The sequence below is a fragment of the Rutilus rutilus genome (assembly GCF_951802725.1).
Source record: "Rutilus rutilus genome assembly, chromosome: 17".
In the NCBI taxonomy this organism is placed as follows: domain Eukaryota; kingdom Metazoa; phylum Chordata; class Actinopteri; order Cypriniformes; family Leuciscidae; genus Rutilus; species Rutilus rutilus.
In genome coordinates, this window is record NC_140230.1 from 16,479,841 (window position 1) to 16,495,922 (window position 16,082).

At 37.0% G+C, this 16,082-nt stretch overlaps 2 protein-coding genes across 3 annotated transcripts; both read right to left on the reverse strand.

Moving 5' to 3' along the window:
• Nucleotides 1-468: 468 nt before the first annotated feature.
• Nucleotides 469-8,399, reverse strand: LOC311306745 (germ cell-specific gene 1-like protein). Its single transcript, XM_084435300.1, has 7 exons — nt 7,924-8,399; nt 5,400-5,713; nt 4,129-4,308; nt 3,125-3,172; nt 2,828-2,980; nt 2,567-2,678; nt 469-1,774 (listed from the first exon to the last, which is right to left on the reverse strand). Exons 2-7 carry the CDS (start codon nt 5,593-5,595, stop codon nt 1,402-1,404), a joined length of 1,062 nt encoding a protein of 353 aa, XP_084291426.1. The 5' UTR covers nt 5,596-5,713; nt 7,924-8,399; the 3' UTR covers nt 469-1,401.
• An 87-nt stretch (nt 8,400-8,486) lies between these two features.
• Nucleotides 8,487-15,350, reverse strand: atg12 (ATG12 autophagy related 12 homolog). Of its 2 annotated transcripts, none has more exons than XM_084435301.1 (4): nt 15,214-15,350; nt 14,305-14,441; nt 9,237-9,299; nt 8,487-8,711 (listed from the first exon to the last, which is right to left on the reverse strand). In XM_084435301.1, the coding sequence occupies exons 1-4, from the start codon at nt 15,314-15,316 to the stop codon at nt 8,652-8,654; spliced, it is 363 nt and encodes a 120-aa protein (XP_084291427.1). In that variant the 5' UTR covers nt 15,317-15,350; the 3' UTR covers nt 8,487-8,651. The 2 variants fall into 2 exon arrangements, with proteins under 2 accessions (XP_084291427.1, XP_084291428.1); XM_084435302.1 differs by lacking the exon at nt 15,214-15,350 and adding an exon at nt 15,038-15,196.
• Between the last annotated feature and the right edge of the window lie 732 nt (nt 15,351-16,082).

Sequence of the window (16,082 nt, forward strand, 5' to 3'; positions counted from 1 at the left end):
AGTCAGATTCACCCGCGTTCACTCCGAAGGAATCACTCACATGACCTGTGCTGTGTAATGACACATCAAGGATGTTAAGAGGCTAAAAGCAGGTTTAAAACTTGCCCCATTGAAGTCAACAGGGTGCAAATTTTAAAACGAGGATAACACGGTGTAGGCAACACCGATTTTTGTCGTTGTTCTCTGTACTGACAGCACTCCAAATGTACAAAAAAATTAGCTCAATGTTCAAATTGACCGGAGTTCTCCTTTAATGAAATTTACCCACCGTCAAGTATAAAAAAGAATGCATTAAGCTAGAATAAAGTGTTTTGTTTGTTTGTTTAAAAGCAGAGGGTCTGTTCTTTCTTTTGATATATTGCATGTTCAGATATTTATAATATTCCGGGGGCCATGAAACTTGTGAACATGATCCAAAATGACGGCGGGCAACTTTTTTCAAAAACACTGGCGGGGAAAGAGTTAATATAGGCTATCATTTTTACCTTTGTTTTGCCATATTGAACATTTGTGATAATGAACTTGAGCCGTTAGAAATACAAGGAACACAAAGAATGTCACATTGGACAACAGTGAATGTAAGTTACAATATCATTTACAGTAATGACTATACCATGCTCTACTCTCAGAAGTAGTAGAAAACCTCTTGACACAAATTGATGGATGCAACAATTCCACATTTAGTAAATATTTCAAGCATTTTAGATTTTGTTAGTAATAATATTCTTTTAAGCAAGTCTGTACATTAGCCAGATGGTTTTCTGAGCAATTAAATTATTAAATAACACAGATATAGCATAAAAGATTAGACATAACAGAACACATTTTTGTTTAAAATATAACAGATGAGATGCATAACTAAAAATAATACAGGCTTCGTGATCTGACACAATCTCAATGTAATCCACTCAAGAGTTTCATACCTTTCAATACATAAATAAAATTTCCTGGGATTCTCACACTTGGAAATCCAATCACTGGATGATTTACACACACCTTTCTCCTTTCTCACATCTGCTGTGTGTCTACATACAGTATCTCTCACTCATACTGACTGAATTTCAGCCACACACATACCCAAAAAAATCATCTATAGGGACATTTTGCATAGACAATTTTTGCAAGTCAGTCAGTTAATCAGACAAACGAAACATACAAGGCCTTTGTTGTAAAAACTCAAAGGTATATTTCACCCAAAATGCAAATTCTGACATCATTTACTCACACTATTGTCGTTCCAAACCCGCATGACTGAAAAGTAGATATTTTAAGATATGTTGCAGTGTTTTGTAATGCCAACCAAAACTATTTAATTACCAACATTCTTCAAAATATCTTCTTTTGTATTCCACAGATAAAATAAATGAATCGAGGTTTGGAACAACATGGGTTTTGGGTGAATCAGCAAGGAGAATCTATTCCTTTCATGGCCTCCTTCATCTCATCTATCTCTCTCTCGCAGTCCTCACACGTATCCGGTCTGCATCCCCCAACAAGCACCAGGGTGGGCACATCTTCCTCTTGCACCATTCTCATGCTTCCATTGGATGCCCACACAGAGTCCATCATCCCATTCGGGCACTGTAACAGGCCACTAACGGAGTAGAGCCCGCCCCCTGGGACCACCTCATCGTAGGATGGAGCGTGGGTTGTAGCGCGGGCCTCTTCTAATCGAAGTCTCTGGCGGTGACGCATCTCAATGACTGTTTTGGTGTAAGAATTAAGGGTCATAACCGCAGCACCCATGCAGCAGCTGAAAGACACCCATGCCAACCTTGGAGTTGAGAAGTGAGAGAAAGGACCATGCAAAAGAAAGAGGGAGATTAACAAAGATCTAGACAGGATTTACAGGCTTTTGTCAACATTCAGTGAACTATTTCTCAAAAATATCTAATTTTTGACATTCAAGTGGCATTTAGCATCATGGACAAACCAGGGCACAACATGTCTTCTATATTTGGATATATATTAACATACTGTATGTATATCATATAGCTTTGACGTTCCATATTTGTAATATATGAAAACTTGAACGATATTTGATATATAATACAAAGGGGAAGCGAAAAAATCTTTACAAATATTATATTATATATTTGTATAGTTACATCATGTTGCTATTATTTGGATATTTTTAATGGTGATGATTAAATAATGACAGAATTTTCATTCACTATTCATTCGCTATTTTTTTTTTATTGCTGCAAATTGTAAACTATATTATCGCACAGTATATCCAACTTTATATCTGCCCACATACCGTGTAGTACACTCAAATAAAGCAATATTTACTACATAAATAGCAAATCTCGACTGCTTGATTGCTTGTATCCTTGCAAAACAAACTATATTAGGTGATCACCCAGCTCTAATCTACTAAATGCAACTAAAAGGCATGAAAATACTTAAGATATGATAAACATTAACATCATGATTTTCTGCAAAAGCTACTTTGAAACAATATATATTGTGAAAAGCGCTATACAAATATACTTAAAATTCAAACTACACTTTTAATCGGATCCCAACCAAATCAAAATGAGATATTGTATGCAAGTGTACTCACGCAAATGACCAACCGTAGTCCCAGGTCTGAGGTCTCCAGTCTTTGGGCCCAACAATCACAGTCAGCTGAAATACGGTGGTGTACATCATATGAGCCACCATCCCTAACAGTCCTGAAAGATAGAACTAGAGGGAATTAGGACAATATAAGATGACTGGTATCTAGTCTATGTAATGCAAATGATCAAAATATAATTCTTTAACAATAATTACCAAAAACTGCAATACCCAAATGTACCACAAGAGAGAAGCAATCTCTTACCTGAGAGCACAGTGCACATGGCTGCAAAAGCGTTGATTTTGAGCGCATGCATTTCTTTATGAGCACACAACACTTCCACCCACATGAGTAGGAACCCTATCCCCAACAAACTGATGTACATGAACTCAGCAATCATTGACAACCACAGAACACCTGCAGCAGGCACAGAGGAACACATGCATGGTACACTTACTTATATGAGCATATACTGTACAAAGAGAGGGAGACTTATATATATATATATATATATATATATACATATAATTTCATGAACACACACATGCACTGCACTCTCACCATGAGTCTCTCCAGGAGTAAGATCTAAGAACCGGCGACATCGTTCTCCTGTAATGTAGCAGAATGAACAATTATATCAATGAAATCCAATGTCTGACACACAACAATACAATTATTTTAATGACATATAAAGCATTTTAAAATGGGTGTACCAGTTTGGTTTTTACAATTTCTTTGACACTAATTTGGCACTAATTTTTCAAAACTCAAGACATTAAACTCCCAACCAATGATCAAAATACACATTTTTCATTTCATTGCAATGATCTAAGTGTCAATTAAAACAACTGCTCAAAATGATAAGTAACTGCTGCATCACTACATAAATGCATAGCTTTATGAAAATTTATGAACATTCCATGTTATGATCAAAAGGTTTCTGGATCCACTTACACCAATTACTGTGGAACATGAACCAGCTGGACTACATTATTATTTTGGATGTAATACTTCATCACCATTCTTTTTCAGACACTGTTTCTATGGCCCCATGTTTGACATTTGACATTGACATTTGACATTACTGTGCAGGCCCTTGTTGAGAATCCAAAAAAGTGGTAGCCCGTTACAAGTGATTGTTTTGTGTCTAGATTTTGAAAAATTCCATCAATGTCCTGAAATTAGTATTAAAGTTATTTAAAAAAAAAAACGCCTATGACTTTCTTTCCTCCATAAAACACAAAATAAAACATTTGGCAGAATGTTCATGCAGCTCTTCTATAAACTCATGCACTATTGCAAGATTTGAAAAAGAAAAAAAATGCATTGCTGCATCTCTGAAATCTTGTACACATATTCAAATATAGCGCAAATTCTGCATTCAGTTTCATTGTACGGGAAAGAGCAGTGTGAAAGTGAAGCCTAACATCTCCTTTTGTGGTCCACAAACAGAATGACATAATCGACATTGTGACTTGACGGTGAGTAGATAATTTTAGGGTGAGATAATTTCCATTTTTGGGTGAACTATCCCTTTGATGTCTCTCGATGAGACTTTTTCTTACCATCAGCGTGTTTTTCACAAGACTCCCAAAATCCTGTGTGGAAATATCTGAAGGTGTACTTGTCTTCTCCCGTCTCCCAAATGTAGTGAACTGCGTTGGCCAATTGCCTTTGACGAATCCTGGCCAGTTCCTCCCTTCGCTTTGGTGGTAAAGTGCCCCGTGGATCTGGGGTGGGGCTTTCTGAAAAGAAAAAAGAAAAAGACAACCAATTAGCCTGTTAGTTACCTAAATAAGTGGAGTGTAGAAGCACTGTAACTTTTCACTGCTCGTATCACTCCACTTGTCTGTGTTACAGAATCCAGACAGTCCGTCAGTCATATTGGAGATTATTCATTGACTCTTTCTACAGACTAGCCTACATTATTACACCAGTAGGTATAGACAATCTTTATAAAGTGTTGGGGCTAACGCATTAATAAAGTGAGTTACGTAATCAGATTACTTTTTAAAAGTAACTAGTAAAGTAATGCATTACTTTTAAATGCATTTTATCTTGGTTACTTTTTCAAATAAGTAACTCAAGTTACTTCCCAAATCAGGACTAATGTGCACATAGTAAACATAGTTATTGTAGTTAGACTAAATGTAAGCATGTGTTTACTCATCGCACTTGCATAAAGACAGATTCAGTATTCCTCAAAATGAATAAAACAACAGCGAAATGCAAACTCAGAATATTACGCAAACCTGCGATAAATAAATGTGTAAAAAACACATATATTTTATGTATTTAATCTCACTTTATAAACCAGTGTCTTTGCTGCTGACTTTCCATGATACAACTGAATTAAGAAAAGCATCACATTTGTGTTTAATTTTGTTTTTATTGCTGAAATGAACTGTTTGTTTCAGCTGCGCCCTACTGTACAGCCGTGAATTTGTATTTCCTTCATCCTGAGGCTTATTCGTTTCACTTTTGGTGCGAAAGGGCCTTTACATTTGCTAAAAATATATAAAAAAAATTTTTTTTTACTGTTTATGAATGAGTCATTGAATCAGTCACTCAACCAATTCATTCAAAACACTGGCTCATTCATTCAGGAGCAAAAAGCTACTGTTGCTTGGAGATACTTTCATTTAATTTGGGACTATTTATGTTGATGGGTCAAATATGCAGAACAATATTGTCTCTAAAAAGTAAGTTACTCAGTCATAACTTCTTGTAATATCACACTCTCAATAGTTATGTTGGTCTGAATATCAGCACGATTGTGATTTATCACACCGGTAAAATCAAACCAGAAGATTAAGGTGCATGTGATATATCATACCTGTAGTGTAAGGCTCACTATTGTTCTGGCCGCAGTTCTTCATCTTGACAGGTGAAAGGCAGAGAGGTTTGACCACCTTGTGCGTTCCTTCACACCAGTAAGACGTGCAGAAAGCCAGCACAGATAAAGCAAGGGCAAGGGAGGTCAGGAAAAGAGAGAGCAGGGAGCGAGAACGCCTGGACATGTGGTCCAACATGCTACCCAGAGGTAAGGAAGGGCAAACAGGGATGCCAGTGTCCACGCACAAAAAAAAATCTTTTGGGATGAGAATGAAATTGAGAAAATTATATAAAGCAGAAATGAGAAAGAGATCCCTGTGACAGATGGTAGGATAAATGAAGATGTGGATTTATTAAAGGAGAGGGTCAGACAAGGAAAGAAAACACAGGCGTATACATTTAAACTTTGTTCTTGGCAGATGTTTATTAACCAAAGCAACAAATGAAAAAAAATCTTGCAGAGTTCTAAAAGACAGATTACATTAACTACACAAACACATCTTACTACTTTAGCACTACGTGTTACACGGTTTGGCATTCGTATATCATTATTAGATAGATTTTGTTAGCTAACAGATTCATTATTTGTTTGATATTTTTACATTAAGTAATTAATTATTATTTTCTATCGCCAAATTCTGTAACGCAAATCACTTCATGAAATAAAATTTCTTGATTAGAATTTTTTAAATATTAAAATATTTTTTATATTAGTGATCTGTTATGTTGCTTTGAAAACCAAAGGCAAATAAATGTACTAATTACTTCTTCTAATATGAATCATATACATTTCTTCTCATAGGTTTATACCCCTTGCGGAATATGTAAGATGTTAATAATTATAATAAAATAAGAGGGATCATAAAAAATTGCATGCACTGTTTCACATTAGAGACAAAATAATCACTTAATTTACACAAATGAACCAGTTCAAAAGTTTACATACCCTTGAATCTTAATACTGTGTGTTGTTACCTGGATGATCAACAATTTTATGTTTTGACAGTTGTTCATGAGTTGTTGGCAGGAGCAGTTAAACTGCCCAATGTTCTAGTGTTATTTTTATTTTTTTATTATTATGTTTATATTTTTCATTTAATTTAAAGTTGTGTTTAATTTTAAGTCATTTTGTTGCGTTTTTTTGTCATTTTTATACGTTTTTATAAATTGTTAGTTAATTTAGTTCTTTAAACTAAATGAAAATGAGAAATGTTGCAGCTAGATGAGATACAATACGTTTGTTTTACTTTAAGTTAACAAACATGTTTGTTTAATGGTTTTAGTTTTAATTTCAGTTATGATAATAATCATGCACTGTTCTTCAGAAAAATCGAATTATTTTGTTTTCTAGCATCTTTTGGGTTTTTTTTTTTTTACTCTTTCCAGCAGAGACCATATGATTTTGAGATCCATCTTTTCATAACGAGGACAATTGAGGAACTTACAACTATTACAAAAGGTACAAACATTCACTGATGTTCAAGGCAGCACCATGATGTATTAGGAACCTATAGGGTGTACATTTTTCTTTTTTAGTTTAAAGATCATTTCATTTACCACTTCAGAGACTACATATTTCCCAGAATACAAAATAATCCAATTCAAAAAGTTTACACCCCCTGCACCATCTTGAACATCAGTGAATATTTGCACCTTTTGTAATAGTTCTGTAGTTCCTCAGTTGTTCTTCTGTAAAAGATGGATCTCAAAATCATACAGTAACTGTTGGAAAGGGTTCAAATATGCAGAAGAATGTGCAGGACCTGAAGAACAGTAGGAAGTTTTACTGCCTGTTATGTTTATTCAGAACAGTACTAAAAAAAACATGCAATTTTGCAAGGGGTATGTAAATTTATGAGCAGAACTGTAATTTAAAGGTAAATCGTGTTTATGAAATGCAGAATAAATGATACGGAACTATTACTGATATTCCCTAACGCATCATCCAGTCTACACTGAATGGGATTAAAAATGAGAAAAGGAAAGAGAGGGAATTCAAAGGATTACGTTTGAAGTTACGTGATGAAATTATTAGTTAAGCTCTTGCATTAAGTCTAACTTTACTTGTAATCCTCTAATAATCTGTTTTAATCTGTTTGGGCTTTGTAGGTGTGCATGTTTTTTTTATTTTTTTTTATGCTTTTAAGGATTCCTTTGCATTATTTTTATCCTTAAACTCACATTAAATTCAGATATATGAGCATGTAAGATAAAAACTGTAGTTTAATATATCTGAATAAACATGACTACATTATAGATTACATCAACAAAACTCATTTTCAAAACTAAAAACAGTTCTTTAAGGCAACATTTGCACATTTTCACTTTTTACAGAAAAACAGATCCTAAATGTAATTTTATTTGAATGTGTTTGTAAGCGTTACGAAAGGCATTATGTGTGCTAATCAAAAGAAATGCTTGAATCATGAGTAGTACCAGATGTATCTGCAGTATCGAGAATTAAATGTAGCTAAATTTCACAAGAAACTCAACATTATTCTGCATTAAAAAAAGCTGATTTTTACCTGTGCACATTAATCTTCTTACATCATGTCCATCGTAATAATTCCCCCCTGTTTCGATCCATTCATTTTCATCTTTTTCTTCCTTCTGTGCAGTTGTTAAACAACTCTTTGGTTCAGCATGCAGTTTCCCCTTCTTACCCTTCTGCGATTATTTCTGCTTTTCCCCTTTTTTGGTACAATCCTGCCCAAATCTCCTCCTTTTCCTGCCTTTCCTTGAAAATTGGTGTCACACTCTACCAAGAGCATCCATAATCCCTCTTCAGTCCATCTGTTAGCGCCATCTCCATCTTTGTATCCTGTCTTCTTTTACATCACTCCATCCCACCCTTTTTAAACAACCCCCTGTCCCACCTGTTCTTCACACCCCTCTGTGTCTCCACTTACGTGACCTGTTGTGTCCTGGGGCATTACCCACCCCTCCTGTAAAAAGTAATCACTGTGTACTACTGAGAATTACATATTGTCCTTGTCCCTGTAAATCACTTCAACACAAGCTTAAATATAAAAAACATTCAGCAGAATTTGTTTTAAAAAGCTTTAAAAAAGTCCCAAGAGATGATGCATTGTTTTATAATATTATTTACACTTTATTATTTACAAAAAAAACAAGACATGAAAAATGTATACGTTATAAAAACAATGATGATGCGTATGGGATGTTTTTGTTACTGTATGTGTACAGATGTATAAATGAAAGGTGGAAACGGGGAAAAAAGAGAGCTGCACGGTCAACCCCAGGCCTGGGACTTGCAGTAATGGAGAACTAGTTTCCCATCACTTCCAAAACACTGTAAAACAGAGTAGAAGAACAAGGTTTACCTATTAAATCAGAGAAACACATTGTTCCTTCACAGAAATCCCCACCGAAATTGCATTAACCTATTATATATTCATTATACAGTATTACACAGGTCATGTTAAAAACAGAAACTTGAAACTAGTCACTTGCGTATAGAGGACTGTTACGAGTTTCAAGTCTTCTGAATAATGCTGAATTTGTCAGCAAAACAATGTTACATGTAATTACATGTAATTACTGTAGTAATGACAGTAAATTATGCATAATTACATCCAACTAAACCCAACCATGCTTCTAATCCTAACCCTATAGTAAGTACATGTTAATTGATATTACCTGATACCTCTTGAATGTATAATTACACTGTGACTAAGACACATTAAAATAAAGTGCAACCAAATGGCCATCTGAAATGATTCCAGTCTACTTTCAATTTTCTTAAAAAGCCAGATGGGGGCAGAGTAGCATTTGGCAAAACACACACACGCACACACACACACACACAAAAACATACCTCAAAAAGGACACCCACTTCTTGGTCTGGTGATGGAGCAAATGACTGATTGACATAAATGAACTGGTGGAAGAGCAGAAAAATAAAGATAAAGCATTCAGTACAGAAGAGCAATAAGAAAAAACGAGTTAATCTCCTTTTTTCTGTTTAATTTCATGAGTAAAATTACTTTGATTGGGTTGGTTCATAAATACAATTATTTATGAGAAAAATTACATAAATTATACATTCAAACATATATATACAGTGAGGAACATAAGTATTTGAACACCCTGCTATTTTGCCAGTTCTCCCACTTGGAAATCATGGAGGGGTCTGAAATTGTCATCGTAGGTGCATGTCCACTGTGAGAGACATAATCTAAAAAAAAAAAACCAGAAATCACAATATATGATTTTTTAACTATTTATTTGTATGATACAGCTGCAAATAAGTATTTGAACACCTGTCTATCAGCTAGAATTCTGACCCTCAAAGACCTGTTAGTCTGCCTTTAAAATGTCCACCTCCACTCCATTTATTATCCTAAATTAGATGCACCTGTTTGAGGTCGTTAGCTGCATAAAGACACCTGTCCACCCCATACAATCAGTAAGAATCCAACTACTAACATGGCCAAGACCAAAGAGCTGTCCAAAGACACTAGAGACAAAATTGTACACCTCCACAAGGCTGGAAAGGGCTACGGGGAAATTGCCAAGCAGCTTGGTGAAAAAAGGTCCACTGTTGGAGCAATCATTAGAAAATGGAAGAAGCTAAACATGACTGTCAATCTCCCTCGGACTGGGGCTCCATGCAAGATCTCACCTCGTGGGGTCTCAATGATCCTAAGAAAGGTGAGAAATCAGCCCAGAACTACACGGGAGGAGCTGGTCAATGACCTGAAAAGAGATGGGACCACCGTTTCCAAGGTTACTGTTGGTAATACACTAAGACGTCATGGTTTGAAATCATGCATGGCATGGAAGGTTCCCCTGCTTAAACCAGCACATGTCAAGGCCCGTCTTAAGTTTGCCAATGACCATTTGGATGATCCAGAAGAGTCATGGGAGAAAGTCATGTGGTCAGATGAGACCAAAATAGAACTTTTTGGTCATAATTCCACTAAACGTGTTTGGAGGAAGAAGAATGATGAGTACCATCCCAAGAACACCATCCCTACTGTGAAGCATGGGGGTGGTAGAATCATGCTTTGGGGGTGTTTTTCTGCACATGGGACAGGGCGACTGCATTGTATTAAGGAGAGGATGACCGGGACCAGGTATTGTGAGATTTTGGGGAACAACCTCCTTCCCTCAGTTAGAACATTGAAGATGGGTCGAGGCTGGGTCTTCCAACATGACAATGACCCGAAGCACACAGCCAGGATAACCAAGGAGTGGCTCTGTAAGAAGCATATCGAGGTTCTGCCGTGGCCTAGCCAGTCTCCAGACCTAAACCCAATAGAGAATCTTTGGAGGGAGCTCAAACTCCGTGTTTCTCAGCGACAGCCCAGAAACCTGACTGATCTAGAGAAGATCTGTGTGGAGGAGTGGGCCAAACCTGGTGAAAAACTACAGGAAACGTTTGACCTCTGTAATTGCAAATAAAGGCTACTGTACCAAATATTAACATTGATTTTCTCAGGTGTTCAAATACTAATTTGCAGCTGTATCATACAAATAAATAGTTAAAAAATCATACATTGTGATTTCTGGATTTTTTTTTTTAGATTATGTCTCTCACAGTGGACATGCACCTACGATGACAATTTCAGACCCCTCCATGATTTCTAAGTGGGAGAACTTGCAAAATAGCAGGGTGTTCAAATACTTATTTTCCTCACTGTATATATATATATACACATACATACATACATACATACACACACACACACACATACATACACATTTATATAAATAATATTTATTAATAAAAAGGTTAATGCAAATGTATTTATTAAACATATTTATGAAAACAGACAACAGATATTTAACTTGACAAAATGTTTGTCAAAATGTATTGTCTAGGAATGTAGATCTAAAGCAGTGGTTCTCAACCGAGGGCCAGGGCCCAATAGCACAGTGAATGGCAGCTCTGGTCCTGGAGTACCGCAGCACTGCACAGTTTAGAAAAAGCCACTTGAAGGCAAGCCTGCAACTTTAGGCAAAAAACAAACAGAAGCGGTACACAGAAAAGGAGACAAGAGGCCTTTTTTAATGGATGTCAATGAGAGAGGCTTCACTACACTGAATAAACCGCTTTTGTGAGGAAATAGCTTATTTAATGAATGGACAGTCTGCTAATCTTCCACGTGTTTTATGCCAAACAATACTTTTTTTGGTAACCGTATGTAGATTTTACTATAATAGAAATGTTATTTTACAAGAGAAAGCAGAGTAGGGAATGTCACAACAGGTAGGACTCATTTACGGCATTACCACCAGCAGGTGTGTAGTGGCATTTAATAATTGTGTTGTGTAATATTGAGTGATATTGTATATTGTCTAAAGAAAATAAACAAAACATTTTTGTGGGTACAGTGTAATATCATATAGTTATAAACTCCTTTCCAATTGATTATTTAATTAATTAAGGTTTATACATAGTTTCCATGACAGTGTTTAATATAAATGTTTTCATTACTACAAGATGCCAGTTTGCTAAATTTCAAATGATTATTAAACAGAAAGCACAAACTATGCAAAAGCGGAAGCCCTTCCGGCGCACTCAGTGTCCGAATTCACTGACCCGTTTTCATTCACTCCCTCAAGTGAACTCATTGAGACGTGGTCTGGGAACCACATGTTCATTTTCTCGTATTTGAGGCGTGGTTTACGAATGCCCAGAGCCGTTTATTGGGCGCTACGAATGTCTATCAAATGCGCCTGTACGTAGCTCATAGCCAATCGTTTCAATTATACCAGATGACGTATGTAGAGCGACAGAAATTCGACAAGGAAGAAGACGATGGGTCAGAGATTTATGTGCACGATGGCGTTCAGCGACTAAACTACTTAGAACACTATCTAAAGGCCTGTTCACACCGGGACGAATTTCGCGCGCGATATTCTCCGACGTTTAACGCCTCGTGACTAAACAAAGGGCGCCAATGTGAGTGTGCACACCGGCGCGAAAAACGGCACGCGTAAAAGCGTCATTTTTTAAAAAACGCCTCGGGTTCGTTTTTTTGGTTTGACGCGCCGCGTCAAAAACTATCTGACCAATGAGATTGGCACTTTTGTTCACGTGTCTGGAGCTTCTGAAGTTACAGTAAAACACAACTTGAGGGCGCTCAAACACAAAACGGTCTTGCCGAGCACACATACGTAACGGCGAAGAAGATATACACCAAGTAGCGTCTACACTGCCGGGAAGAAATAAGACGAGGAAGATGCAAGGCAAGATGAATGTAGAACTGCTGGTCTCGGTGTCGGAACATAAATAACTATATGACAAACGCGACAGCGACTACAAAAATCTTGATAAAAGAGAACTGTTATGGAGTGGTTTCTGTTTTACAGTAAGCGCCATCTAATGTCAGGGAATGAATTTGCATGTTCACTCGGCACATCGTCAGCGAAAATCGCGTTGAAAAACGCTGGCGAATAACGCGCGCCGATATTCGTCCAGGTGTGTAGGGCCCTTAAGGCTGCAACGAAAGGTAACTTCGCGTCTGATGCCATGTTGGATCCATAGATATAAACAAACTGCTTCGGTGTGTCGCATAGACGTCGTCATCGTCTTGCTGCTCCCTCCCCGTTCTGTGATTGGTTCCCTTTTTGAGGGGAAAAGCAGCGTGAATGCCCAGCAGCGTGAATAAAATCGCGCTGCGCGCAAGGCAGCATGGGGAAACCCAGGCTAACTATATGGAGTAATGTAGGGAATAGTAAATGAGGGTATATGGGGCGATTTCAAACACAGCCCATCTCTGATTTAGACGTCTCCCTAATCAAACACACCTGATTCAACTTATCAGCTCATTAGTAAAGACTCCAAGGGTGCGTCTCAATCAGCTCCCTAGCTTGTGAATCAATATATCATGTACACAAATCCGGCCGCTGGTAAGGACCCTGGTTTGCTACACATTGGTACAGTGATTACTCAATTTCCGGCAACATGACTAAATACAATGTCAAAGTACAACATTGTAGAATGCTGCAATCTTGCAACATTTCAGCTGAATATTAATAATAAATGCTAACTAGATGCGTTCACTACCTGTCTAGCGATGTGCGTTTATGCTGACATAAATCTTCTATCGCGTGTCATTATATTTATTGAGTTGGCTTGAGCATTTTATGTTTTGTGCTTCAGAAATGTGACGAATTTTCCAGTAAGGGTGCATAGTGAGCATCGATGCTCCCTGGTTTTTGCGGTGTATTGTGGGATTTTTAGGGAGCAAACGTTTCGAAAGGATTTTGCGATTGAGACAGCCCTTTTAATGGCCGTCAGATATTGTGTTGGACAACAACGGGAAGCATACGAGTCAAAAAAGTTAAGCCCACTGCCCAAGCATACTTCATTTTTTATGTTCCGTGTCTGCACAGCTTTCATAAGTACACTAACTCAACAGGATGAGCGCAGACGGGCATCTTAACACAATTGCTTTTCCAGACTCTACAGGATATCATAGGGCAGCATTGAGTCGTGTCATTTACAGGATGTTTACTCAGAGGAATAGAAGAAAAGTAGCATGCATGCAAAAGTTAAACAAGAACCCAAAAAAATGATAATAAAATAAAACGGAGAATGATATACTGCTTTGTTTACTGTTCTTGGAACAGCGTGTTGTTTTGTATCGCCCTGTACAACAACTGTACAATATATGCACAGTTGCGTATTGCCACCTACTGGACTCTTCTGTCTCAACATTCACCTTGCACATGCGCTGTTGTACGCGGACCCTCCTGATGGTGAAAATTATGTCTCAATATGAATATCTTTAAGAAGCTTTCAAACTGGGAAAAATTAGTGGTTGTGTTCTTTTGTTAATAGGCACAGTGGTCTGGCAGAGGAGGGAGAGTCCACTCTGCCTTACACTGCTTTTTAATGAAGGGAGTTGGTCATGGTGGGGTGAATAACATACCAATTGTTCACTAGGCTCCAGTTTAAGAAAGCGTGAGATGAATTGAGCGAGTGACTGTACGGTCCTCCCTTTCTCCACGGACCATTTTTTGGTCTTCATGATGGGCGTATCACCGACAGCCTTCAACAGCACATCAACTGAAAGAAAAAATGATAAAATAATTCACAACATACTCAGAAAATCATACTTATTAAGAAGCTGAAACTTATTATAGATTGCTCTTTTAACAGTGTACTTAAGTGTGTTACGAAACACAATTGTACTCTTAAAATGAACAAACACACAGTCCAACTTTACATTGAGTGTCATTAACTACTAGTAACTTTAAGTTGTATTATTTCGATTCATTGTGTACATGCATGTTTTACATTGAACTTATATTTAAAAAAGAACATGCATGTAATTACAGCTGTAATTAATTTAAATACATCTATAATTAAACTGCTGACAGTTTCCTTATCCCCCCCAATCAATAATGCTGCTAAAGGATCTGCAATTAAACATTATATAAATACAATAACAGGGTACGATATGGCCATAGTCTCCACAAAGGGGTTCCCAACGTCACAATAAATTGTGATTATAGTCCTCTGTATTATCTTGTCACCTGTTGATTCTACAAGAATGTTTTAGGCCATTCGGTTAATTAAAATAGCGATTATGCCTAATTTTCTTTAAAATCTTAACAAAAAAACAACTCTTACAAACACTTTCATGGTAAAGAAGCACATGCCTGCTTGGCCAGCCATTGGCTGCCTACATACAAACGAGAAGTTCATTGGCTGGCAGAGCTATCAATCTTTGCGAAAACACGGAAGTAGCTCGCGGATGACCTGCCGAAATAAACACTGCAGCAGCGTTTAGAAATTAATTTATAACAGTTTCTCAGGTCATGTATATAGCTCATACTCTTTTTCTTCTCATCCGATAATCCAGTGTGTTCAGTGACAGTTTGTTGTATCGAAGGTTCATCTTTTTGATTTTCTGTAGGAGATTCTGCGTTGTCAGACATCCTCCGACGTACACGACTGGCAGCAACACTGGAAGACTGCGCATGCGTCCTGAGCTGAGCTGAATTTTCAAATTAAAAGTCTCTGAGGGCGTTGTGTTTTTAAATAGGCTACCATACAAAGCACATTTTATCTAGTTTATATAATTAGCTTCCATTCAGTTTAGTAAATTAAATTCGTTTTAATTTAGTGCCAGCAGATTATAAGAAACCGTATATGCTAATCCAACCACAGGTTGGCAACATTTTCATAAGAATGGTTATAGATAGTTAAGAGTTAAGATAAGAACTTCTGGAAAGCTTTTTGTTAGTGTGTAGGTCTGACAAGTGATGAATAGATATTTATGCATGCTGGTATTTAAGAGATCTACTGATATTGCACTTCAAATGTAAGTAGCCAACACTTCTTGACTCCACAGACTTTATCCCTTAACATTTTTTTACTCACAGTACAACACTAAAGGAAAGTATTCCATTCAAAAGATTGAGAATTCACAGGGGAGCAAATATAAATCCATGTATAAATAGGGCCTATTGTTCAGACTTATTTTGGCATTGTAAAGATAAAAATGGATTTTGTTTCATTCTTGAAAATGGATATTCTCTAATCCAGTGAACCACTCCTTCAGTAATGCTGGGTTTTATACGTGACCTCATACACTGACAACACTTCCAGCCATTCATCATTGTATTAGTAACCCTAGTGATAGTGTGTGACATAAGCTGTGCTAAGAAAGAGGAAGTGATGTGATGTGATTCATGGCTCAGC